Here is a 27,626-nt window from a genome sequence, read left to right on the forward strand (position 1 = left end):
GTATTTTCCAGCCTGGGCTAGCTAGCCAACGATGATTCACTGCGTCCGTAAAAAAACGAGCTAGTCAATCTGGATGGACACTTATTCCCTTTCGTTTCCGTGAGACACGCTACCATCGACAGCTTGTGCTCATGTACAACCGATGCAAGCTAAAGAAAGGACCGACGAGAGCGGAGAGATCGCCCTTTAGCCGCCTCTGAAAGCAGCTAACACGGCTAACACCTCACCGAGAGGACGCTAGCTGGCTGGCTGGCTGACAGCTGCTTCGGTCAGCTGCGTGCCTTTAACAGTAGCGTAGCTGAGATTTAGTCCATGAAACAATGAGTTGCCTCTGACATTGGTGAGTGTAATTAGTATGTCATTGCTTAGTAATAGCAAGTCGTTGCATTTCATGTGTTTTGACTCGTTTCAGCGTTGCTTTGCGAGCACTGGCTGGCTAACCATCGGCTTGTTTGTAGCAGCAGCAGCAGCAGCTGCTGCTCAGAGCCACGCCTGGGCCATTTAAATTAACACCAGTTTGCGGCTGATAACAGTGCATGTTATTTTTGGCGAGCATTCGTCAGCTACCTTCATAGTGTTCAATTTTTACCACACTCTTAAACAATTTCTCTGTTTGTGGTTCACAGAGAGAGAGAGGACTGAGGCCCAGTTGGTTGTCACATTAGAGTAACCAGAGCCCATCACTAGCAAGGTGGGTCTCTGTTGACTCTGCCATTGAAGATTATCGGGAGAGCCGAGAGCCAGCTTGCCGATGCACCTCTAGTTTTGACCTGCCAGAGCTGCCAATATGATGCCGGTAAGTGCGCCCAAACACACCCCTTGTTCTCATATCTCAAACAGATGTCATCACTTTGATCATACAGGTTGAGTTAATGTAGATGGTAAATTCACCCTCCCATGTTTAAAGGTCAGTTTCTTCACTTATTTATTGGACTGACTATTGAATAATGAGTAAACTGCACCTCCCTTTAAATCCACATTTAAACACATAGTTTTCCACACATCTTATCTATACAGAAGATCTGTACGACTGCATATTGTTGCCCTCAAGAAATGAAAAGCTTTACTTGTACAGTATCTGTGCGACCTGAGTTCATAGCTGCAGGACATGATGGTTACAATGACAAAAATGTAAGGAAGGTGAAATGTAAACAGTACTAGTCATAACTTGATGAAAGAGGCTTTGAAGTTTAAACGCTTTTAACACATGGAATAAAGTGTTTTTTTTCACAGGTTTAAGATGTTACAGTAACAAATATGCAGTATTGAGCAACTAAAATGGGACAGATCAGCTTCACACCTTCTGTCCTCCCTGTAGAGTTGTCATAAAATAATACATTTGTGTGAAACTAAATAATGATTATTGCTGTAGGTACCGCAGGCTAAATAACTATTTTCATTCTGTTGTTGGTGTTATTGTTCAAGATGCAGGACATTGCAAAGAATAGAATACCTGAATGGTAACCCTATTCCAGCAGCGCTTTGTTGGGACCTCTTTTGTTATCTTTAGTGCCCATAATGCAATTGTGTGGAAAGTGATAATAGTCCCCTTTGGCCTTCAGGGAGGGGGACATGTAACTCAGACGCAAAGATAAGTTTACAGAAGGTTCAGTTAGGTGTCATCATAAACAGAGATGATTCACTCTTGGCCGGTTATCTCTCCAGAATCACGTTAACTTGTACCTTTTTTCAGTCCTGCAAATTGCTTCATAAGCACGTCTTCACGAGTGGCTTGTAAGTTTCCAGGAGCACACGGTAACAGCATATTTGCTGCGGCCGCGGTGTTCACGGGATTGACTGCGACGGTGGCCTCGGTGGACGTTTGTACCCCGTGGCACCAACGAGGCTATCAGAGTCAAAGAGCCAGTCGAGCAGAGAGCAGCCCCTGCTCTGGGTTCTCGCGTGACTCCAGCAGCCAATGAGACCTTGGCAGATCTAGGTCTGTGTGGCTGCGTCGACTAATGCTCTGTTGTTAAGGGGAACTTTTGAGCTGAGTAGATTGTCAAGTGGCATTAATCTCACACAGTGGAGCTGGGCAGAACGTGACTTACAGGAAAAGTAAACATTGCATCTTATTGTTGGTTTCTCATTTTTGGAAGCGTGCTGGTTGAAAATGGCACGCACTTATAGCATAAAGCACACTGCCGTTAAAAAAGGAAGATATCAGGGATTTTATGGATGTGACTGTTACTGTTGAGCCCCTTTTCTAAAACTCAAGAGTCAGTTATTGATTTATTTAACAACTCCCACCTGTTCAAGCCTGCTAGATATCCTTCTTTTGTTGGTTGAAGTATACATTATTAATTAGACTTTTTTAATGCCTTCCTCTAATGCGCTTTAGACAGCTTTCAGTCAAAGGGACATATGTAGACATAGTATTTTTTTTCTGTTAGTAAGAAATAAGAATATGTTAGTCTGTAATAGCAAAGCGAGTGTAGTTATAATTTGGGTTATTCCGCTTATAAAACAGATCTTTATTCAGCTTTCGGAAAAAAACCCAGGCTGGTCAGACTTTTCAGTTTGTTCCACATCATTTGTCACGCCATTTCCCCATCTTTCCTCTGTATGGTTCAGTGCCATTTTACCCAGATGGGCAGTGTTTGGCATATTTGAGCTGCATTAAATTAGTTCAAGAATGTCAAAGACAACCTTGTCGTGTCCCAGTGAGCGGCAGCCTTGGATTTAGCTGCTGTACGGGTTGTTGGTCTCGAGCCATTTCCGTGTTTGTCTCTGAACAGACGAAACGAAATCATGAGAATCACGAGTCATCAGATTGTTTACCCAGAAGCTGCACATGTTTGAGCTTGTATTGGTTTTAATTATTTTACTGTTCATTAGAGCTGTAATGATTAATCGATTAGTTGGCAACTATTCTGATGATCGATTCATCGTTTTGAGTCATTTTTTAAGAAAAAAAAGTCCAAATTCTCTGATTCCAGCTTCTTAAATGTGAATATTTTCTGGTTTCTTTAGTCTTCTATGACAGTAAACTGAATATCTTTTGGATTTCAGACTGTTGTGGACAAAACAAGACATTTGAAGATGTCACCTTGGGCTGTGGGAAACATTGATTGACATTTTTCACCATTTTCTGACATTTTCTGGACCAAACAACATCGATTAACTGAGAAAATAATCGACAGATTAATCGATAATGAAAATATAGAACGGTTAGTTGCAGCCCTACTGTTTATATGCATTTTTGTCATATTATGTTTGCAAAAGGTTTTATTTATTAGAGCTGAAATGACTAGTTGATTAATAAAAATTATTGGCAACTACTTCAGTGATTAATTTACTTCATTGATTTTTAAGTCATTTTAAAAAGCAGAAATACCAAAATGTCACTGGTTGTGGCATCTTAAATGTGAATATTTATTGGTTTGTTTTGCTTCTGTCTTTGGGTTTTGTACAAAACAATCAATTTAAATATGTCAACTTTGGGACATATTTACAGCAGCTACAGGAAGTTGTCAGGTGCACTTTTCTCTTCTTTTAGTGAGACTTTGTGCTTTCGGAAAGCAGTGTCCTCCTTGCTCTTTTTTTTTTCTTCTTTGTGGATACCTCTTTGTGAGTAAATGAGTGACTGGATTGGTGAGAAGAAATGACTGTTGGAGTCATCCTGCTAGGCATCAGGCCAGCCAAGCATCCCTTTTCCTCTTAGAAGTAAAATGATGAATGCTCCATCACCAGATGTACCCGCTGTAGCATCATGCATCAGGCGAGAGCGACACTGTATGTCTCTGGCCATGTTACACTTTTCCACATCCACTTTCTTGACTCTACATAATAGCGGCCTGATCTGCCTGCCAGTCGCAGCTGTGGGCCAAACTACTCTCATTAGCAGGGAGTCGCTGGTGTTTCAGCCGCCAGCACAACCCAGGGACACTTTACCAATAGAAAGACACCCTCCTCCACTCACACCCACCACCCTTGTGACTCCCTCTCTCTCTCCCTCTCTCTCTCTCTGTTTGTTTCTCTCTAGCTCTCTCTCCCTTCCCCTCCCTCCCCGAATTACACACACACACAGCAAGTGTTTTTTCCTCCCAAGTCTCCTCTGCAGCACTTTTTCTAACGCACGCACCGCTGTCGGTTTCAGAGGTCTGCTCGGGATGGCGTAACGATTCAGTCTCACGCCTGCAAAAGCAGGAGTGCTATGATGAAGAGGTTTGTGACTATAGTGTTACGTGGCCTTGTTAGCCTGTCCAAGGAGAACCCCATTTGGGCGAAGGAGCACCACCGGCCACCAAAGAAGGAGATCAGGAAGAAACGGAGGGCGGTCAAAAGAGCCAAGAACATGGGCAGACGCAACTTAGTGAGGGCGGTTGGTATTTCTCTAGCGGTCAGTCAGCTGGACTGCTGGGGTTTCTGTTTGCTTTGCCGTCACACGTGATTTTTTTGAATTTGTGTTGATGTCAAGATATATTTGACAGTATTCTGTGTTGGCCCTCTGCGGTCAGTTTAACCAAATTTGATTGATTGAGCCTTGAAATTTAGTAATCTGTGTCCAGATTATTCAAGAAAAGCTTGTGAAGGTTTGTTTTGACATGCTCTGGAGGAAATTTAGTATACTGTAGGCAATGATAGGTTACTAAATTGTAAAACTGCAGCTTATGATGGGCCAAATATTCAACTTTATTTACATTTTCTTACATGTTTTCCTTTAATTGAGCTCTACTGTCAAACAGAGTGATTTCCACCGGAGCAAATTCAAATAATGGCACCAGTCTTATCAGCGTTCAAACTGATGTTGTTGCCGAGCATACTGGGCTGTTTTGTATCCACTATTTTTTATTCCTGCACTATGTTGTATCTTATTATGCAGCTTGTTGCACTCCAGTATCCCTTGGGGATTAGCAAAGTAATTATCTGTCAGTAAAATGTGGCTATAACTAGTCTCCAGCATACTTACTGCAATGTTTTTTCAGATTCTTCCCCCATTTTTTTTTAGTATTTTTCTTGCGTTAATGCTCTTGTTTATCAGGTCACAAAGATGACATTCATTACCAGTGCATCTCTGCATTGGACCAGAAAAAAAACAGCAGCACGAATTTATAGATGGATGATGAAATCTGTGAGTGTCTGAATTGTAGTCGGGCACATAATCAGCTGAGTAAAGTCTCAGAGGCTCCCAAGCACAAATAATCATATTGTTTCAGTTGAGGCTGCCGCAGAAAATGTCAATGAATCACACAGTTGCATCATTAAAACGATGAGTCACTTTGTCTTCAGGAAACTCCTGGAGTCATGATCTATAGCTCGGTGGCAGTTATTGAAGCACTACAAATGCACCCTGGGGACACAAGTTCAGTTATAACACTGGTGGACCTTCAGTGCAATTTGCATCTAAGTGTCTACTAAACTGTGCATATGTGAACTATTTCAGCTGATAGATTTAATATGTGTCAGACTGTATGGTGAGGTTCAGATTTCAGGTGTTGTTTCATTGTTGCAGTTTTTTATTGACTATAGTTTGACATTGTGAGTGATATGTAAACAAAGCGGTGTAGCTGTTGGTCCTTATCTTTCTTGATTATTTAGATTGTTCATTATCATTGCGGTCTGCAACTTGTATTGTTCAGGGCTGCAAGTAACGATTATTTTCATTATCAATTAATCTTCCAAATATTTCCTTGATTAATCATTTTGTCTGTGAAATATCAGGAAATAGTGAAAAATGTCCGTTATAATTTCCCACAACCCAAGTCGATTACTTCAAATGTCTTGTTCTTTCTTTCTGCTGTCAATCGACCAATCGATTAATCAACTAATCAATGCAGCTCTATTAAAGTTTGTGCAGCTATAAGTTGTCTCTGTAATGGATGTTCATCCAGCCTTTAAAGCATGTAGAAAAACAGTCCAATGTTGAGCAGGTTGAAAAAAAAAGCAGGATACAAAAACATAAGGAATCCAGATTTGCTTCTTCAACTCTGTTTACTGACATCCAGCTGAACTTACGTCTAACTCGCCCTCTTTTCAAACATTTTCCCCACATTTTAAACATCCTTCAAACACTCCTGGCTTTTGTTATACGTATCTTTTCCATTTTGGTTCTCTCCACTCTTTATTCTTTGACCTCTTAACAGTCCTGTTTTTATTTTGTGACATAAAAAAGTGAGGCTTGTCAAATGAAACAGGAAGACACACCTCAACCTCCTAGAGTGCTTTGTGCCACAAAAAACAATAAAAATCTGCCAGCCACTGCGGAGGGAAAAAGATATCCTGTAGATATGCCGTAATATTTCAATCCTTTTGGCATGTTCTCACTTCTCCAAACAGGAATGACGTGAGCAAAGAAGTAAAAGCTTAATTAACTCTGCTGGCCTTAACAAGACGGATAGGAAACATCGTCACATCTATTATATTGAATATCTGAGTTCAACATGATGATAAGAACATAACTTTTCTTTTTTTGCCAAAAGGAAAAGGTCAGAGTGTAGAGAGCTCCACTGCACCTCTCATCCTGCATGTTGGCCTTTATTCAACCAAAATTTTGATTAATCTCATCATAGGATCCAGAAAGTTGTTTACCCAGAATCGAGTCATCTAATTTTGAAAATGTTTTTCTGCGTTTTCACATTTTACAACCGAAAGTCAAAATGGATTATCAGTAGTTTTTTTTTTTTTTCTTTTTTATGCCTTGCAGAAGTATTTAACCCAGTGAGTCGGTACTTTGCAAAGACTGAATCTTCTTAGATATGTTTTTATCTGCTTGGAACATCTGGATTTTAGGATTTTCTTTTGTGTGTGTGTGTGTGTCTTCTTCCAGCTTTCCTCCTTTAGAGGTAACACTGAATATGCATGAGGATTTGGGTGTGTGTGTGTGTGTGTGTCTGTGTGTTTTACTTGGAGATTAAAGGAACTGTCTGTCTTAGTGTCAAAAACTGAATTACATCCTCTATGCTTCAGTGTTGTAAAACAGTGAAGCATGACAAATACCCAACAGGGGTTGTTCATATTACAATAAATGATCTCCCAGTTCCAGGTAATGTCAGGATTAAAGGTGCAGTGTGTAGAATTTAGTGGCATCTAGCGGAACAGACTTGGCAGAAATGGAAAATAATCTTCATAAGTATGTTTTAATTAGCGTATAAGAGCTGTTGTGTTTTTGTTATCTTGGAATGAGCCCTTTATATCTACATAGGCGGTGGGTCCTCTTCCACGGAGCCCGCCATGTTGCACCGCCATGTTTCTACAGTAGCCCAGAGCGGACAAACCAAACACTGGCTCTAGAGAGGGCCTTTTGCGTTTTTCACGAGTTTCACAGCCACCGGAGGTTCTCCTACACGCTTGGGAGAGGAGGGTGAGGGAAGTTGTATTCAGTTAGTTGCAATCTGCAGCCTCACTGCTAGATGCCACTAAATCTTACACACTGGTCCTTTAAGATGCACAAACAACACAAGTGCCAATGGACAAGTGGCACATACGTTACAGTAAATGACATTGTGTAAGACACTTTAATGCACTCATAATCAGATTGGGATGAACATAAATACATTAGTGCTACAATTTTTTTTCCAACTTTTTTTATTATTAAGCCGATATAAAGCCAAGACTTAAAGTCCCCCTCCACTCAAAAATGTGTTTTACTTCTTCTCACTTCATTTGGTTGATGTATGTGCAGAGTTTGACACTACACGGCTGTTTTCACTTTCATCTGCTGAAGAAAGTTTCTCTGAGTTCAGTGAAAGTCAGAGTTTAAGGGGCGTACGAGCCCACAAGCAGGACTTGTGACATCACAGCAGTTTTGAGGTTAATTGTGGTCCAGTACGCAAAATACAAGTGTGATGTGGAAACTTGAAGCTTTCAGAGCACAAACACTGACAATGAACTTTACAGTGAAGGAGGAGACATCTTGTGTCCAGCAGTTAACCTTTTGAAATGAAAAATATTTGCATATTCATTGACTCTGGATTTTTCAATGAGGTAATGGGACTTTTTTTGTGGAAAAAAAATATAGACACATATTGTTATTCCAAGCAGAGTGTTTTCTCTTACAACACGTCTGGAGATATTTGTCTTTAATGACTAATACCCAAGTTATGAGTTCTCTAGACCCAAAGTTATGTTTTAAAAAGAGCTTATTTTGACTAAACAACAGCAGAAAACCCAAAGTAATCAGTTTACAATGATGTAACAGAAAAGGTATTTGTTGCATTTAATAATCTATCACACCTAAATGATTACTTGATTATCACAATCACATTATTCTGTCAAGCGGCTCATTGATAAATTGGCCAATTATTTCATCCCTAGTTTTCAAGCTGAAGACATGCTGACAGTACCTTTTATAGATTAGTCCAAAGATCCCATATACATATGCAGGGATTTTGCCTTGTCAGCCTCTTACTATGCAGTCTGATAGTTGAGGGTATAAAGGAGCACTTGAAGCCCTCTGAACTTTACCTCGCTGGTGAGCTTTAGTTTGAAGATGCTGCATCTACAACATTTAGCCCAGCACACATTAAGAAAGGTTGATATTTTGGATAGATGTTAGGAAAAATCCTCAGACAGCCACAGATTCAACATGTCTTGAATGTTGTTTGTTAAGAGCTGAGAAAGCAGCGTGTGATCTCTGCTTTTACTGCTTCTATGTGAGTACAGACAGAAGCGTGTGGGGGCATGTACTGCTATGTCTTTAACTCCCAGTCCAAGCTGTGTGTGTGTTTAACGCTAAAGTAGGGCCTAATCATAGTTAACAGCACTGTGGCAGGCACAGGCATGAGTCCACCAGCAGCTCAGACTAACAGTCGAGGCCGGTGGACAGCGAAATGTGGCGTCAGCACACTGGGCTTTGTACAACGCCAGAGTGGGTTAAGCTTCACCCTCAAATTACACCGTCAGACAAATTACACTTTCTCATGTCTTGTAATACTATCTGCAAGTCTTAATTTCTGTCAGTGTGATCTGCCACTTTTTTCATGTTTTTTTGTACTGTTTATTTCATTCTTCCTGTCACAACAACTCATTTTTCCAACAGAATCATTAAATCTGCTCTTTCACATGTCACCCCCCACCGCCCTTGACTGTTATTATTCCTCTACTCCTCAGATGATACTGACGGTGTACCTCAGCGATGGGGAACAGGCTGTGACCGAGGTGCCCATCACTCCTGAGACGACGTGCCGCGACGTCGTCGAGTTCTGCAAAGAGCCCGGCGAGAGCGGCTGCCACCTGGCTGAGGTCTGGAGAGGCAACGGTAAGACGAGCGTCTAAGTTGAGAGCCGCCTGTTATCGAGAATAAGAGACTGTTTATTTGTCGCAGTGCACGATACGCCCACGAATCTCAGAATTGTGAGTGCTGGTTTTCTGGTGGGGAACATGCCTTGTTAAAGAGGAAAGAAGCAGTTAATGTATTAATCCGTGAAGGTGAAGTAAGAAAACGTTCATCTGAAAACAAGCGCTCTGTCAAAGTACGTTCAGGTGTTGAGCAGGGCCGTGCATGACTACCTGAGCAGAAAGAAATCAGTCATGGATAGTCCACAAGTGAAAGCAAGTTTCACAGAAAGAAAGAAATACATGTTCCTATTCCCACCAGGTTATAATAATTCACTTAAAGTACAAATTTGTATGACGGAAAAAGGGGTTACATGCTGGTACAGTCCACAGCACTGTCACAACAGATTCAACATGGTCGAAACGATTTGCTCCCATCACCGTCCTCGTGCTGACACACCCGGTGTTATCAGCATTTTTGCTGAGGGGCCACTCCCCTGTTGAAAACAACATCCCAGCCGAGGGCTTTATTAACCCGCGTTATGCAATCGTGTTCGGCTAGTGGCTGACAATGCAGCCGTCTGCCCCCCCCCCCCCCCACCCCCCCCGAACCTCCTAAAACCTCTCTGTCTTTGTCTCAGTCTCTTTGTCTCTTGTTCTCTTTTTGTCCACAGAGTGCCGTCCTCTTGAAATACGAAAACTATTCAGCCCGTGGTTATCACAGTTTTCCTAAAGATCTAATGGCTTATTTTCATTTCGGAAAGCTAATCCAAGACACACGCTGTTAACACATCAACATGAAAGCAAGAAGTGGCTCAGATCTGTTATTTAAGGATGTTTTTTTTCCTTAATGTTATCGCAACTTTTTCCAGTATAGAGTTTTTATTTTTCCTCTGACATACTGACAAATGAGTCTAACATGTCAGTCCTCTTGTTTTCGTGACTCGACTGTCTCTGCAGAACGAGCGATCCCCTTCGAGCACATGATGTATGAACATCTGCAGAAATGGGGGCCACGGAAACAAGAGGTCAAGTTCTTCCTCCGGCACGAAGATTCGCCAACTGAGAGCAGCGATCAAGGTGAGTGTCGTCAGAGCGTCACCTCTCTCAGTGTCCACCCCCCCCCCCCCTCCCTCCCAAGGGGGATGGAGTCAAGGGGTGTCAGGGATTTCCTGACACCTATACTGTCTGGCTGCTCAGCTATAGATGCTGGTGTCAAGTCAGTGTTTCTCCCTTTTACTTTCACATCACATACCACTGATGTTACTTATGGCCACTTTAGTTTCAGCTGTCGTATGTTTAGATAAATCTTGAAACCACAAGCCACGTGTGTTTTCTTTGAGCCAGGATATAACAGCACAAACAGTTTCACAGCCTCTGTAGGATGAAGTTTAATTGAAGCTTGATGGGGCATGCCGAAGGAATAAATCATCTCTCTATATTCACACACACACACACGGCGTTAATATTAATGTTGTGCTATTGTATTTGGAACATAGCCACATAAAACACCAGGTGTAAAATGTGTCAGTGCTTAAAATTGATCACTGAAACCAGCTCAAGCACAAGATCAGAGACTCACTGAGACACATTAATACCAATGTTTAAATGTCAGTGTAGATGGGTTCATATATATACAGTACTGTTCAAAAGTTTTCGGCACTAAAAGTAAAGTGAGAATGCTTACACAAATATTGCTATAAATTGTTTTAATTTATCAATTAACTTCTTATGAAGTTGAGTAAACAGCAGAAACCTAAATGAAATCAATATTTGCTGTGAGCAGCTTTACCTTTAAAACAGCACCAGTTCTCCTTGAACAGTTTTTCATGGTAACTTGCAGGTAGGTTGTTGTAACCATCCTGGAGAAAGAATGTTCTTCTGTGGATTTATTATTTAGGCCGTCTCAGGTGCTTCTTCATGTAATCCCAGAGTGACTTCATGATGTTGAGATCAGGGCTCTGTGGGGGCCAAACCATCTGTTCTTTATGACTCTAGCTGTATGCTGGTGGTCATTGTCATGTCATGAATAAATTTTGGGACCGATCAGACACCTCCCTGATGGTATTGCATAATGGATAAGACTCTAAACATCTAAGGTGCCTAAAACTTTTGCACAGTACTTTATATATATAAAGGTGAAGTAGACACAAAGCTAACAGGTGGTAGATCTTTAAGAAACTCACTGACTGTGATTCAGGTGAGATCAATTTGGAGCAAGAAAGTGTATTTTTGAAGTGAAGGTACCACCAGGATATCCTGTTTTTTTTGTTATTTTTTAAAGATGTAACAGAAGTGTGAAGTTTTAAATCTAAAGTTAAAGTCTTTCCATCAAGCCTTTCTTATAAAAAAAAACAACCTTTGAGTCAGGTGGCTTTAGTCAGCAGTGCCTGTCCCAGTTCTTAAATCCATTCTGTCATGTTCAATTATGTCAGTGAATTTTCAAACTATACCTGACAATGGTTGCTGCCTCTGAATCTGCACTGCGCTTGTCTGCCCGCACTTGTGTAAATTGCAGCGCGTGTGTCTCCTTCCTGCCGGTGTTTGTGATGGTGACTGTCTCTCTTCTGTTTTTTTTTTTTTTTGCAGGGAGTCAGCAGTCTCAGGAGCAGACGAGTCGTAGAAGTGGAAACACTGGAGAGAAGCACAACGAGAATGGGGTGAGACTTAATTAGCGTTATCTAGATGATGTTAAAATAGAAACGTGCTCGCAATACAGCCTGTTGTAAGTCAGCAGATGAATCAGGGTTAGAACGAAAGCTGTTTGAAGTTTATACAAACAAGGGAAGTCATTCTTCACGTTAGCCCTGATGATTTCAAGACAAGCTCAGACTGTAATCTACTGATGTGAAGTTCGCTATCTGTGGTTACGTGCAGATTTGAGATTGAAGCCAGTGTTGGACAGTAAGAGTGTTACAGGACGGCTCCATTTCCAGACACACTGACAGTATTTCCCCACCAGTGTGTCTGGAAATGGAGCAGTAATATTGGCAGTAAGGGGGAAATACTGGCAGTATTGCTGTGTACCCGTTGCTGTGTTTGTTCTTCTCTAGCTTTAGGATGTGTGTGTGTGTGTGTGTGTGTGTTTGGAGATGTGAATGAGTCTGATAAGAGCAGCCTCTGGCGTGGCATCCTCTCTCTCTCTGTCTCTCTCCCACCATCTGTCCCAGATTTCACAATAGGAAAGTGTTGCGGTCAAGGAATCAAAACTAATTCAACCTTAAGGGCGGAGGGAAGCATCCAGCGCAGCAGGAGATGGAGGGATTTTTTTTTTTGTTTAAAAAAAAAAAAAAAAAGATTGTAGCAGCGTTGCACAAGAGCACCCAGAAGCCATTCCTCCTCAAAATCCACACCTGTTCTTTACTCTGTTTGTGTTTAAGGGATATATATATATATATTTATGGATCTAGAAATTCAGTTATTAATCGACTCTTCTTTGTTTTAAGCCACATCACGCCACGACGAGCAACAACCAACGACTATAGTATCGTCGCAAATTGTTCGTTTAAAGAGGAAAACGTGATCAGCTGCATGGCTGGCTATGTGCCGAGGCTCATTTGTGTCTGAGTTTCTTCCTAATATCTGATTTAGAGGATTATATTAGTCAGGCTGCTGGATGATATAACGGCCCCTAAGAGGATCATTGCTTTGGCTTTTCCATGGGCTGCTGCCCAAACCCTGGGGGCTTTCTCTGCACCAAGCAGAGCTGATCTTCCTCCGAGAGGGACACTGCTTCGTAAAGAGCAGAGGTGCCCCGGGGGGAACGTGTCGATGATCGCTACGCATTTTCATCTCATTTTTTTATAGCACGATTTTAGCTTCTGCAATTAATGATGACATCATATTGACAGTGTTGAAACATTTAGTTTAACCTGCCCGTTGGAATTGAAAATATTTAATGTGTCCATAACGTGTTCTGGCATGAATAATCGTTATAAATAACCAGGTTCTTTAAACATTATCCTGCTGATCGTTTTAGCCAATTTATCAGATATGTTCAAATCTATGCATAATGTAGAGGGTGATAGTAGTAGTACTGTAATAAGAATACATCCGCCATGAGTGAGGCTGTGGCTGCTCTCTCTCTCTCCCTTTGTGGTCTGCTGCTCGGTAGGGTGTTTCTCCAACTCCCTCTTCATCACTGTCTTAGGGTGTGTGTGCGTGTGTGTGTGTCGGTTTCTCCCTCGGGTGAATTGTCACTGATGCGGCGTTGCCTGAGTGCATTTGAGCGTGGAGCTGTGTGTGCTAGTGGCCTCCCCCGCTTCCCTCATCTCAGCCTCGGTTGAGTCACCTCATCCGCCCCTACCCCCCGACCCCCTTCCCGAGTCTTTGTAGACATCCTCATATCCAAATGCCTTAACAAATGCCAGGTAGGGAAACACAAGCTGAAGATGGGCAGTATCCCTGCTGGAGATGAGATGATTTATGCTTCTGTTGTCTTATTTCACAATCATTCCCTGAAATGTTTAATTCGGACAAGATGAGTTGCAAAAATGTCTTCCTTTTTGAATCGAGGAAGAGAAATGCATACGGTATTCTTTCCCTTTGCGTGTCATGTTTATTTAACCTGGACTTTTTTATGTTTGCAGCTTTTTATTTGCATGTTTAGGATCAATATCAATAAAATTATGAACATACAATGAACATAACATATATTTAAACTTATATATTATTTTTATTCCTCTTGTTATTCTCTTCAGATTTAAAGAGCGCTCTATCCACACAGATATTCTTCATTTCTCAAAGACAATGACATTTCCTGCATCGTCTCGTCTCTCCTCCTTCTTTGAAAACACTTCCTAAAGGCAAAGTCTTAGCAGTACTTCAGCATTTCAATGCCGCTTGTAGTTCAGAGGACTGTATTCACCGCTCATTCAGTATGCTGTTTTATTGAAGAATAGTCTGCCAGTATGTTGACTGTAGAAACTGCTTTTAAGAAAGTCAGAAATGTGTATAAAAACAGTTTGGGGGGGAAAGACAGAGCTGAATGTGAGAGTCTTCTTTCTTCTGTGAGCTCTTATATAACACATGGTTGCTAATATTTGGCTCAAGAAGGAAAATTCAGTAAAACGGTTTCTGGAGATGAACCATTTTTTAGTCTTAATGAGTTGTAAAAAGGTCAAAATTACAGTTTGTCCAATACTTTGATTTTTGATTAAATAAATATCTTCCAAATGAGCAACATTCAAACAGACCCAGCTGTACTGTTTTGTGCTAATTAGCATATGTTAGCATGCTAACACACTAAACTAAGCTTTTGGGCATGGTAAACATATCTTCAAAACATCGATGCTAGCGTTGTATGTGTGAGCATGTTAGCATTTAGCTCAAAGCTCCGCTGTGTGAAAGTACAGCTTCACAGAACTGCTAGCATGGCTGCATTTTCAGCACAGCCAATTTTACTGTTACTTGTACTTAGCTTGTGTGAAAATAGCTAACAGTTAATGGTTGCTTCAGGCTGTCGTCGTCTCAGATTGGTCTATATTTGTATGAACGTTAACTTTAAAGTTTTTGGTTGCGTGAGGTTTTAATAAGAGATAAATTTGCGTCTATTTTGGTAATCGATTGATTGTGTAAGTCATTTTTTGAGATAAAAATGCCAAACATTATCAGTTGTGAGGATTTGCTGCTTCTCTTTCTCTTTTGTGATAGTGAACTGAATATCTTTAGGTTTGGGACTGTTAGTTGGACAAAACAAGCAATTTGGTGACATCATCTTGGGCTTTATGAAATTGTAATTGTAAAAAGTATTTTTTGGCATTATATAGACCAAACAATTAATCAATTAATAGAGAATAATCAGCAGATTGACCCAATAATTAAAACAACCATTGCAGCTCCACTTACTATGGCAAAATGAACAGTGAACACAATCTGTTCTTTATTTCATTCCTTTTGGATCTAAAGGCTACCAGAGAGGAATTCAGAGGGAGTTTGCTGGAAATCCAACCGGATATTAAACAATATTAAATCATTATTAAACAATTTTAAATGTCGTAACAAAATAGTCTTGTGGTGTTTATGTGCTCTCTGTTCAATTCAACGTTCTTTGTCTGGTGAAAGCTTCACTTTTACAGCTCAATATTCTCTTCCCCATGTGATGCGATGTGAAACCTTGAATCCCCTGCTCACGTCGCAATTAACGTCCCATCATGATGATATTCAGGGCTTTGCTGTAGAGGAAGGAGTGCCCGACTCTCACTGCTGTCTGTTAAGTGTCTTGCTGTTTGACCCTCTGGCATCTTTTAAAATCATCTCTGCAGTGGCTGTTAGCGTAACATGTTTCTTTGTACTTTGTTTTTGTGTTTTTTTTTCTTTATGTAATGTTTTTATCTTATATAACTTTTTATGCCACATATATCCTCTCTTATTTGTTTTAAAAGTGCTTTTAAAACATAATTCACATGTGTATATTAATAAGATCCATGACATACATGGATACATGACATTGCAAGGGCGCCCATGGATTCTCGAGGCATTAGGCACCACTGATGGGGAAAAAAAAGAAGTAACTATTCAACTTTTAGTTTTTACCCAGAGCAACTAAAAGTTGTCTTCACCAGAGGCAGATTTGTGTATCCCTCGAAAGTATCACGGTACAGCTCCCATTGAGCAAGTCAGGTCTTTGAAGACAATAAGGCTTCTAACAAGACAAAAGCCAGGCCACCCTGCTCAGATTTTTAGAAATGTTAATGTACTGACCTGTTCGTTCTCCTTTGTGTGTGTGTGTGTGTGTGGGTGTGTGTGTGTAGGTCGGGAATCAGCGTGTGGAGCTCACGCTTTCAGAGCTGCAGGAGATGGCCACACGGCAGCAGCAGCAAATCGAGGCTCAGCAGCAGATGCTTGTTGCAAAGGTAGCATCCTGTCTCCATTGATTTTATGTTTCTTTCATTTTTGTTTTTTCAAAATCGTTTTGTGGGGAGACAGAGAGAGAGTGAGAGGGAGGGATGACCTGCATCAAATGTCCACAGCCGGGGACGTGAAAAAATATGCTTCTCACTTACAAAATAACACGCTGTAGTAATCTGACATCCCTGGAATACTTCACTATTGTAGGTTGTCACTGGGATACACAGGTAACTCTACACAGGAAGTTCACAACAAGCTACAATACTGTCTACAGCTTAGATTGTTTTTGAATGTCAAATTAAAAACAAAATGATGAAGAAATTGTGCCAGTAAAAGGTATATTCCATAAAACCTAAATTTTGTCTTTTTACTGGATTTGATGGACGTCCGTTTGTGTCTGGACTGAACACTTGGCTGCTGCAGTTAAGAGGATAGTTTAATTTTTTTCTGTAAACATCCAGTTCATTACAGTATCCTTCACATCAGAATTTTATTTTAGGCAAACAGACCAAATCTGCACCATCATATTTAGAAGGGATGGGAAACTCTTTGTTAAAGTTCCATCTCACGCAGCTTTAAATAATATTTCTTGTAATCGAATGTATTTCCATGAGCTGTGTGAACTTGCTCTGACATTACAGGTCAAGTATGTTCAGTTTTGAGGCTTTCTTTCTGAGAGAGACTACCGTTGATCCAAAGAGTCCCACCGTGACCTGAAACACAGGCAAACAGTTACGTAACAAATGAGATGGGGTCTCTGAGTCACGGTGCCAGGATTGTCTGGTCTGTCAGAATTCATACTTCAGTCACTCACAGGTTTACTCAAGCCTGTTAATTATTTAGCATGTTAAAAGCTAAGGTTGCTACCTCTCGCTAACCAGTTAGGTCCTTCTTAATCGACTCCCTCTTATCAGTAATCATTAAAGAATGTTTTTATGTTGGTTTTTTTAGTCCACCAACACTTTGAGAATTTGTAATGTCAAGATTTCCTCTTGTAACGGAAGGAACATGAGCACTTGGCAACAATCTCCACGTAACCAGTCTACCTCGTCACTCTCTGTGACTTTTCAGTACATTAACACAGTCTGACCGCAGTGCTGATCGGTCAGGCAAGAAGAAGCCCACTGTAGACCCGCAGATAGAAAGACTATTTATTGGCTTTGTTGTGGTGTCTGAAAAGTAGGCCCACTCGAAGCCCCGCAGTCATTTGGAAACCTGCGCCTGTCATCTCCTATTTTAGGACCTAAACTGGAGCAGTTCTCAGTTGGGTAGAGATATGAAGTCATCTGACCCTTTTATCAGCCTTCAGACAGTCTTGAGACAGCGTAGCATTTCATTAAGCGTGTACAGTAGAAAGATTTAGCCTACTTTTCGGTTTATGTGTCACATAGATATCTGTAGCTGTGAAATCTGTGGTGTGGTGTCCTGGTGGTTTTATATTCATCTATGGTTCTGACTGAGGAAGAACAGAATAGAGCAGCTGAGGGTCTACTTACTGATCACCAAATAATTCATCACCAATTCCGCCATTTTCACACAATTTTTAGCAGTATTTGTCCTTTCTTTTCAAACTTGCAGAAGCAGTGTTGTTGAGACTCTTTGCACTGTTACTAAAGTTAGAAGTCATAGTGCACTTCTTTACCCATGAAATGTCTCTCTCTCTCTCTCTCTCTGAAGGAGCAACGTTTGCGTTACCTGAAGCAGCAGGAGCGGCGTCAACAGCAAACCGTTTCAGAGAGCGAGAAGCTGCAGAGGCTGAAGGAACGCGTGGAGAGCCAAGAGGCGAAGCTCAAGAAGATTCGGGCAATGAGGGGCCAAGTGGACTACAGCAAGGTCATCAATGGCAACCTGTGTATGTATACGCACAATACGCACAAAAGTCTTCCATTATTACACTGTTTATCTTTCATATGAGTTCACCGAACAGTGAGATTATGGTTTTTCACACACAGCGGCAGAGATTGAGCAGGTTAGCGGCCTGTTCCAAGAGAAGCAAGCAGAGTTACAGACGGCCATGCTGAGGGTGGAGCAGCTTAGTCTGCAGCTGGAGGACCTGCGGAGGGGAAAGCTCAACGGCATACAGACATCCCTGGGTGGCCAAGTGACTGGCGCCGCAGCCTTAGAACTCCGCAAACTCTACCAGGAGCTTCAGGTACAGCACAGTGCAAATACAAGCGATGCCTGACGGATGCTTTTATAGTTTTCACTGTTTTTCATCACTCTTGAGCGCTAGTGAATCTGTTTTCTGCTTTACACCACATTTATCATCCTCAGATCCGGAACAAGTTGAACCACGAGCAAAACAGCAAGCTGCAGCAACAGAAGGAGCTTCTGAACAAGCGCAACATGGAAGTGACACTCATGGACAAGCGCATCAGCGAGCTGCGGGAACGCCTCTACAAGAAAAAAGCTGAGGCACGTCAAAAAGAGAACCTTCCTGTAAGACTAGGAACGCTCAACACACACAAGTTCAGCTGCTGTGAACCTCTTTGAAATACTATTGAAATCAGTACTCCTTTATATCCCTGTTCATGTTGATTTCTCTTTCAACACTTTTAACATTAAAAACGATTCTGACTCTCCTCTTTATAGCTAAACAGAGCAAACGGGCCTCCCTCCCCACAGCCAGCTCCCGGGACTCTGGGGCGTGTTGCTGCTGTCGGGCCGTACATCCAAGTCCCTGTGCCGGGCCGACAGGAAGGGGGCTACAACATACCACCTGACCCTCTGAAGCCTCAGACTCTGGGCGTAAATAACCAGGCCAACCTCGGCCGCGCCAAGTCAGGTTGGTCAAAAAAAACCCCAACTATCTACAGTGAGGTAGCATTAGTGTAGAAGTGAATATTATTAGCTTTAATTTAAAAGAAATGTAGTCATTTTCTCTCTTTTATGTGTTTATTCTCTCATTAATACAGCAAGAACATGAACAGTTAGTAGAAAAGTAGATGTGGAGGTTGTTGCTTGTTTCAGTCACAGAGTATCTTGAAGACATGGAGTCTTACACCACTACACATTTAACACATCTTGCATGAACAGCTTGTGAATTAAATCGTGGGCCCTACTGTTAAACTGTCTCCTTCATACCTGACTTCTCAGTTAACTCTCCGCCTGGACTTGATTTCCGTGGTTTCATTTTTCCTTCCTCTCTAACCTCACTCTCTTCCTGTGTCGTGTATACTGTGATTACCTCCCTATTTCTCTCCTCTCATGTGTCTTTGTAATGTCTCTGTTTTCACTGGGTGTGGGGTGGGGTCAACGTTTCCTGGGGCAGACGGTGTGCGAAAGCCTCCCGGCCCTTGGAAGGTGTCTGATTTAGACATCGTTGTGGACCCGGTACCCCCGTCCCTTCCAGAATCACACCCGGGCCCTGGAGCCTCCTCTGGCTCTGACGGCACGTCCCGTGAGTGCACAGTGCTGCATAAGCAGAGGGATGGCACCTTCTGAACCTTCTCTCTCAATTAAAGCACAGGGTCCTCAGCATGCTCTGCATTTTACTCCAAACTGCAGCCGTGTCTTATCACAGTCCTATAATCTTATTTAAATCTTTAAAAAAAAATGCTTGTTTCTTAAATTGGCTGGGAATTTCAGATTCCAAAGAATGGGTTTGGCCTAATCACACCAGTCATTACACTCTAATCACCTATGGATGTTTTCATACACCACAAAACTGATAATCTTTATAAGTAATGGGACTGATTTTCTCCTCTAGTCTCAGACAAAATGAAGCTTACATGCACAGCTGTGGAATCTGAGGAGGAGATGAGCATCTGTGCCTGCTTAACTCGAACAATCGCTGACTGGCAGAGGCAGCCTCGTTTGGCGTCATTAAGCTCCCCTGCCAGTACAGTACTGAGCCAGTTTTTTCATAATCTGGCATGAGTACATGTTGACATTTCATTTAAAGTGTTTCCTCTGTGGATTGGCTAATGACGTCAAAGTCAGTGCGCTGCCATCTTGAAACACTTTGCTGCCATCTGCAGAAATTTTACACCCTTTATCACAATTTACATCGTGCCTCGTATGAGGAAAGTGTCAATGACGAAGCGCTGCTGATCCCGTGTGCGTTCGTGTACTTCTGAGAAGGTTCAAATAGTCGAGTGCCTCTTAAATTTACTCATGCAAAGCAGTCCAAAATATTTGGGCTTAGTGCTTATTTTGTAACATCCCCCGTCTACCAAACTATAACCTTCACGCCATTTTCTCACAGTGACCAAGCACTTTACATGACAAGGAATTAAACTTGTTCATGTTAAAGTATCATTGGATTCACTTAGCAGCTGTTACTCCTAATAATCTGTGAAGACCCAGATCAGTCTGATTCCTTATAGACTCTGGTTAGTGTCTGTTGAACTGTCTCTGCTAGTTTATCATTTCTGTAAATTAAATCTAAAGCTAGAACTTCACAAGAAATCATTCAGTGAACCATGTATGTTGGCTAATTAACATCAAAACATAGGTATTAGAGAACATGTTGGTAAATTTGCCACAGAGACCTTTGGGTTTATTTATAAGTCAGTCGTATTATTCAAATTGCTTTCTGTTGTATTGTACGACACCTGTTACTGTTGTTTTGTCATCTTTCTTTTTCCATCCTCTTTCTTTTCACCCTATCCTTACTGTCTGATGAAGCATTTTTCAATCAAGCACATATTCTTCATAGGTTTTTTTTGTAAGAAATCAGTTAAGTCTTGAAAATTAACAGCACAGACATTAGTTGTATTATATTAGTTTCTTGCTGCCCATCCCTGAATTGTCTGCTAGCTCCCAATTTAATTACCAAAAGTAGCTAAATTAAAACACTACATGACTAAATAGAAGCACAGTAGTAAAATACTAATGCAGATACATTCATTCCCATCATTGCTGTGAAGTGAAGGCTCAGGATTTTTGTCCTATTGATCAATAGCCCCTCTTGAAACGTTTAGTTTGTGGTATTTTTGATAAATTAACAACCTGCATAATCCAGTCTTTGTACAAGAGCAAAGAAACACACACATTGCTCTTTGAATGTATGAATAGTAATTTCATGAGCTCATGTTTAAGATCGTGCAGACCTTGAACACAGAATTTTTAAAAAGATGTAAAAATTGACCTGACCATCATGAATATTTTAAATGTTAATGTTGGAGATACAGAGCTTTTTGCAGGAATTTGTGATGTCTTTTTTTTTTAGATGCGATGAGGGTGTTTGAATGTCTCATAATGGTTTCTGGTTAATAGGATACGCTTTTCAAAATCCTGAACCCTCCGTTTAACACCAATCCTAGGTCAAAATGGTAAAAATGTATGTGCAGTGTGTGTATAAAACATTATGCATACTCCAGTTCCAGTTGTTTCACTTGATGCGATGAATCAGTAACACTTCAGTTATTAAAAATATAAAAATATTACCATTTTGACCTGGATCTGGTGGACATGCTTTGTCACTACCCTGAGTTGTAAAAGAGACTTACTTAGTTCATACCACTTTTTTCCTCTGCAACACACTTACTTTGTCATGTTTGTGTTGTAGCTAATGATACTGGTTGGCCTACTGTAGGCAAGACCAGCACATCTCTAAAGCCTCCTGAGAGAAGAGACTCAGGGACTGACACCCAGGGCAAGAGCCCTCCCTCCCCTGTTGCTCCAAGTGCAGAAAAGGTTAGTGTTTTTTCTTCAAATCCCCTTTAATGCACACAAGGATGTTCATTGTTTGTAGCTGTTAACCTCCTGGTGTCATCAAAAAAGAAAATAATGTGTTTTTTATGCTTCTTCATAGGTGCTAGACTCCAAAATGGCCTCCCCTGCCATACCCAAGCCACAGCCGCCTCCCTACGGCTCTCACCTCACCTCCGCAACCTCAGCCAGCTCCTTGGACCGCCGCAAGGACGCACCACCTCCTCGCCCGCTCCCGAACCCGCCAGCTCCCGCCTGGCCCCGCGTCCCCCCCTCCACAGGCTCATCCTCCCAGCAGATCCAGCAGCGTATCTCAGTGCCGCCGAGCCCCACCTTCCAGCCAAATGCACCGCTCTTCCCTCCTGGGCTGAGCGAGCGGCTTGATCCCCCTCCAGCCGTGGCAGTACGCCCCTTCATTCCAGACAGAGGATCACGGCCTCAGTCGCCCCGTAAGGGCCCAGCTACCATGAACTCCAGCTCCATCTATCACATGTACCTCCAGCAGGCGGCACCAAAGAGTCAGCCACTCAAGCCTGCTCTCAAAGCAGGTAAGAGCTGAGCAGAAAGAGACTGATTTCATGATGGGATGATTTGATTGTTGGAAGAATCACTGGATTATGTTCTTTAATGTGAAAAAGTGTCTCTTTCAGTATTGCTGCCACTTAGTAGATCCCATTTTGCCTTCTTAGATAAAAATTGATAAAATGGTTATGTGGCCCATGAGCATTTTATGAAGTTACAGCAGACAGTAATTTCCACATTTACCATACATCTTAAATTATGACAGTTATTGCTGAAACAATTAGTTGATTTATCTTTTAGACTTTGAGACTTTTTTTCTATTCAACAAGAACTCCTCAAAGAGGTGTATGGACATAGTTACATATGATAAACAAAAGAAATACAAATAAAGTAAGTGGACAGCAACACTTGTTGCCCAGTAAAGAGCAAATACAAGACTGTAAAAAAAGATAATTGGATAAAGTAGATAAATTAAAAAAATATATACAACTGAGCAAACAAGCACACTCTGGTAAATATACTTTAGTTATTTGAAAGTATCCATTAGTCAGTTAGTTCATAGTCTTAAGTGCAAAAATTGTTTATGTGGCAGAAACAGAATAATTTAGATGTTTGATTATTCTTTTTGGATCATGTATCAGGTAAACATTATCTGGTTGCAGCTTCTAACATATGAGGATCTTTTCCTACTTTTCCTTGATTCATTGTCACCTTTGGGTTTACAAAACAATACATTTGAAGTCATATTGAGGTCTGGAAAATTCAAGCAATTTTCACTGACCATCTAACTGACAATCAATTCATTTTATTCTTAAAATTATTGATAGAATAATCAGTAAAGAAAATAATGATTGCTTACAGTGCTAATCTCACTGTGGATGGTTTTTTTTTTCATGTCTTCACATTTAACTCCACAAACTTTCTTGTGCCATCTCTAGTATACGGGAAGCCTGTTCTCCCGCCCAGCTCGACACCTCCCTCGCCCCTGCCTTTCATCCAGGCTGGAGGGGCCTTCCCATTGCTCCAAGGCCCACCTGGTGGCGAGGACATGTTTGATGGTGAAATGGATGATCACGAGGGCTTCCAGCACCTGGAGCCCTCAGCGCCTCCTCCCAGTGTGGAGAACATTCCACGACCACTCAGCCCCACTAAGCTAACACCCATGGTACACTCCCCGCTGCGCTACCAAAGTGATGCCGACCTTGAGGTGCTCCGTAAAAAGCTGGCCAACGCTCCGAGACCCCTAAAGAAGCGCAGCTCCATCACCGAGCCAGAGGGCCCCAGCGGGCCCAACATCCAGAAACTGCTCTACCAGAGATTCAACACTCTTGCAGGAGGCATAGAGGGAAACGGAGTCGGTGGATCAGGAGGTGGTAACGGTGCCGGTAATGGAACACCATTTTATCAGCCAGCCAATCCTCCCGGTTATCTGGGAGGTGACTCTGTGGCTGATACAGACAATGGCAACCTTCCATCTGAGACGCTGCTACCACCACCGCCCGGGGCAGATGAGCTGGAATCTGAGGTTCCACCTCCACCTACTGACGCTAATGACAACCAGCCATTGCCCTCACCACCAGAAGGACTTGTGGACCCGGCCGAAGCAGAGGGACCTGAGGAGGAGGAGGAGGACGACAACAACAACAATGTAGGAAGCTCTGAGGCTTTGCTGCCCAGCCCTGTACCCGAGGTCAGCACTCCAGAGGAGAGCGGCACGGTGCTTTCACAACCCCTGGTGAGACACACAAACTTACTATTATTACATTTGTAGAGTTACATCTGAAGTATTTTCAATGAATAAAGTCTTGTTTCTTCTCTTCATCATTACAGGAGAAGCGCACAAACCTGAAGAAGCCCGACTCTGAGCGCACCGGCCACGGCTTCAGAGTGAAGTTCAACCCTCTGGCTCTCCTGCTGGATGCCTCATTGGAGGGAGAGTTTGACCTTGTCCAGAGGATCATCTATGAGGTATGTTGCTCCTGTGTACGTCTAGTTTAATTTAGTGCATATTTGCATTTTGGATATATATTCATCATTCTCTTTTCCAGGTGGAGAATCCCAGCACTCCCAATGATGAGGGCATCACACCCCTTCACAACGCCGTGTGTGCAGGACATCACCACATAGTCAAGTTCCTGCTGGATTTTGGTGTGAACGTCAACGCTGCAGACAGTGATGGATGGTGAGTCCCAAGTTCTCCAACACCAAGGTTGTTTGATTATTTTGATCACTGTGTTCATGTCTCTGTGTTTTCCTGCTTGTCTTTGCTCGAACAGGACTCCACTCCACTGCGCCGCCTCCTGCAACAGTGTTCATCTCTGCAAGTTGCTGGTCGAGTCGGGGGCAGCCATCTTTGCCAGCACCATTAGTGACGTGGAGACGGCTGCAGATAAGTGTGAGGAAATGGAAGAGGGCTACATCCAGTGCTCCCAATTCCTATACGGTAATTATCAACACTGTCAGGACACTACTCTGCTACAGGGACTCGTTCACTTCAAAACGAAAATAACAATCCAACCCTGAATGGTTATTGCAAAAAGTGAAAATAACAATTGTTATGATACACTCTGTCCTGACAGTCTGTTTTGGACTTTTTTGTGCAGGTGTTCAGGAGAAGTTGGGTGTAATGAACAAGGGGACAGTGTACGTTTTGTGGGATTACGAAGCTCAGAATGCGGACGAGCTGTCCTTCAGCGAGGGGGATGCCATCACCATTCTACGACGACAGGATGACAATGAAACAGAGTGGTGGTGGGCACGGCTTGAGGACAACGAGGGCTACGTACCCCGCAACCTGCTGGGGGTAACAACAGAATATAAAATTTGTCCAATTTCCATTAGTTTTAATCAGTTTTCCTGTAGGGAAATAACAAAACTTAAGAAGTTGTCATTTGTAAGACAAGACAACATTTATATTGTTGACTATAAATGTAATATGGATTCTTTTTTAATCCATCAGTGCGTAACATTTATTTTCCCATGTTCTGATTTGTTTAGCCTGATGTATGACAGTACAGTAGAAAATTAATTGCCAACTATTTTTGATTATCAGCTAAGTGTTTTGTCTTTCCAAGCAAAAATGCCAAACATTTGCTTTGCATTTCCTGCTTCTTTCTGTTTTATATCATTGTAAATGAAACATCTCGAGGTATCTATCCTTGGACTGTTGGTCAGACAAAACAACACATTTGAAGAGGTCACTATGACCATCCTTTTAGTACTTAAACATTTGTATTTGGACCAACAATATTAGGACTGTTAGGTCAAATCTAGTCATATGAATATTTTTTCTTCTGCTCTGGGAAATTTTGATGAGCATTTCTCTGAACTTTTTAAAATTTTACAGAGAAAACAATTAATTGAGGAAGTAATTGGCAAAATAACTGAAAATTGTGTTAAATTTATTTAGATCCTCTATTCATTTAGCAGTGTTGCACCACCACAACAAGGAAATTGCCATCACTGCAAACATATCTATAAACATAGTAATTTAGTCTTAAGGTTATCTATAATTAAACTAAATGTAGTCCAGACGCTTTAAAAGTAATGATTATATAATAATTAAAAGAATTTTTAACATCAGAACCTCAACTTTAAACATAACAAGACCCAACCAGCAACATATATGAGACAAAACTAGAATTATTGTCCAAAGCACCACAGCTGCATTAAAATTACAGATGCAACACTGTAGATTCTGACAAATTATTAAGTAATAATTGCAATACGAGTAAATTCTGGTTGGCAAAAGGTTGATAATATTGGAAAGTCAATGAATCTGGTTTATTGTGTAGCTGTTAAAGGTGTCAATGACAGGTAAATGCTAACAAATTGAAGTGAAATCATTCATATTAAAAGTCTCTCTTCTTTCTGTTTGAATCTCTTTGCAGCTCTATCCTAGGATCAAGCCTCGTCAGCGCTCCTTGGCATAGTGTCCCACTCCGCTGACCTCTGGCCAACAGCTGGACTAGTGACAAACCCAAGAGAACAAAGGAGCCTGGTGCTCCATCTTCTCCCCATGGCCATAATCTCTCCTGGCCTCGTGCTTCTCACAAAATCCGTTTGTTTTTTTTTCTGAAGCAGTGGGCACCGAACTCTTGACACTCTTTATTTACACACATACATAGACGCACACACAGCGAAACACAAGCACTCCAAATGCGAAAATCTCTTAAACCACTCCATCCTGACCCCCCCACCCCACCCACCTTTCAACCTGTTGCTGTCATTGCCCCAACTTGATTTTTACCCCAATTCAGTGTCAGCTCTGTAACAGACATCAACTTGAAGAATAAAACACTAACCTTGTCTCAGTATTTTTTGCACACCTCTTCAACCATTTCCATCCCTTAATGGTGGTACTGGTTTACATGACACTATAAAGTAACTGGAAAATATCAAAAAATGTTTTTTTTCTTTTTAATTGCCAATTTGAGCCCCTTGCACAAAAAACCCTAAGGCAGAAAAACATGCTCTAGTGAGATTTTTGTGTTTGATTTTACTGTACTCTATCCACCAAAGATGAATATAGATCCAACTATTTAAATTCTATTACTCTGTAAGACCTTGCAGAATTGTTGAGTGAGATAATCAATTGATTTGCTGCTATTGGTAATGATTAACAGCTCCAGGCAGTTGATTTTTAAGTTCTTCTAGATATTCTTGTGGAGCAGAAAATGTTGTAAATCCTCAGTATTCACTACACAGCCCAGTCAGAACAAAGCAAATGTATTAAAGAAAAGATGAATATCGATTGACTCACAAATTCACAGTTTGTTGTAAATTGTATTTCATGAACACCATTGCAAGACTTTGTTTATTCAGTGTCATTCTGTTCAAAATGCTAAATCTGGATGCAGGAGTGTTGTTGTTGTGTGTTACGAAGATTAATAAACTTAAAGCGCCTACCAATTTTAAGTAAGACTTCGGACAATAATCCATTTTTTTCTATAACATGAGATATTAAGATCTGTTGAAACTGTTTGAATGGGCAATGCAATTTACGTCGAGTTTATATTTTTGTAATCTGATTATGCCTGAAATGAACAATTCACATGCTGCAGTTTGGGTAACAAGCAGGTATTTTGTTTTAACAAAAATGGTTGCCAAATTGAGAAGCTGTGTCTGTACAACATCTGTAAAGTGCGTACAAAGATGCAAACATGAAAGATCTTACTTGAGGTGAATTTGAAAGTAAAAATTAGATATTGTTGTTTCCACAGTCCTATAAAAACAGAGATATGTTGTTGATGGTGTCTTAGGGGCCAATTTAGCTAGTTTAATTAAATTTGCTCAAGACATTTTCAGTATGTATCATGTTTTAAATTAGTCCAGGCTTTAAACAAAGTTAGATCTTATTTCTAAGATCTGTTTGCATTTGAATT

General features: G+C 41.3%; 1 protein-coding gene across 5 annotated transcripts; it reads left to right on the plus strand.

The window, feature by feature from the left end:
• ppp1r13bb (protein phosphatase 1, regulatory subunit 13Bb) lies at positions 1 to 27,159 on the plus strand. 5 transcript variants are annotated; one of them, XM_044377045.1, is made up of 19 exons: positions 1 to 340; positions 627 to 796; positions 9,052 to 9,199; positions 10,177 to 10,296; positions 11,806 to 11,876; positions 15,969 to 16,070; positions 17,743 to 17,917; positions 18,018 to 18,217; positions 18,340 to 18,504; positions 18,658 to 18,850; positions 19,337 to 19,465; positions 21,578 to 21,705; positions 21,824 to 22,268; positions 23,181 to 23,977; positions 24,073 to 24,210; positions 24,291 to 24,424; positions 24,519 to 24,685; positions 24,846 to 25,045; positions 26,133 to 27,159. In XM_044377045.1, exons 2-19 carry the CDS (start codon positions 788 to 790, stop codon positions 26,172 to 26,174), a joined length of 3,363 nt encoding a protein of 1,120 aa, XP_044232980.1. In that variant the 5' UTR covers positions 1 to 340; positions 627 to 787; the 3' UTR covers positions 26,175 to 27,159. The 5 variants fall into 5 exon arrangements, with proteins under 5 accessions (XP_044232980.1, XP_044232981.1, XP_044232983.1 ...); XM_044377046.1 differs by having other exon boundaries at positions 18,340 to 18,480; XM_044377048.1 differs by lacking the exon at positions 19,337 to 19,465 and having other exon boundaries at positions 2 to 340.
• The last annotated feature ends 467 nt before the right edge of the window (positions 27,160 to 27,626 follow it).

This window comes from Thunnus albacares, chromosome 16 (assembly GCF_914725855.1).
Source record: "Thunnus albacares chromosome 16, fThuAlb1.1, whole genome shotgun sequence".
Lineage (NCBI taxonomy): Eukaryota > Metazoa > Chordata > Actinopteri > Scombriformes > Scombridae > Thunnus > Thunnus albacares.

What these genes read in the sequence shown, in the direction of transcription:
- ppp1r13bb (XM_044377045.1), top strand. An exon ending in CGGTGCTTTCACAACCCCTG is followed by an intron (nt 23,978 to 24,072) that starts GTGAGACACACA and finishes TCATCATTACAG; the next exon opens with GAGAAGCGCACAAACCTGAA. An exon ending in TCCAGAGGATCATCTATGAG is followed by an intron (nt 24,211 to 24,290) that starts GTATGTTGCTCC and finishes TCTCTTTTCCAG; the next exon opens with GTGGAGAATCCCAGCACTCC.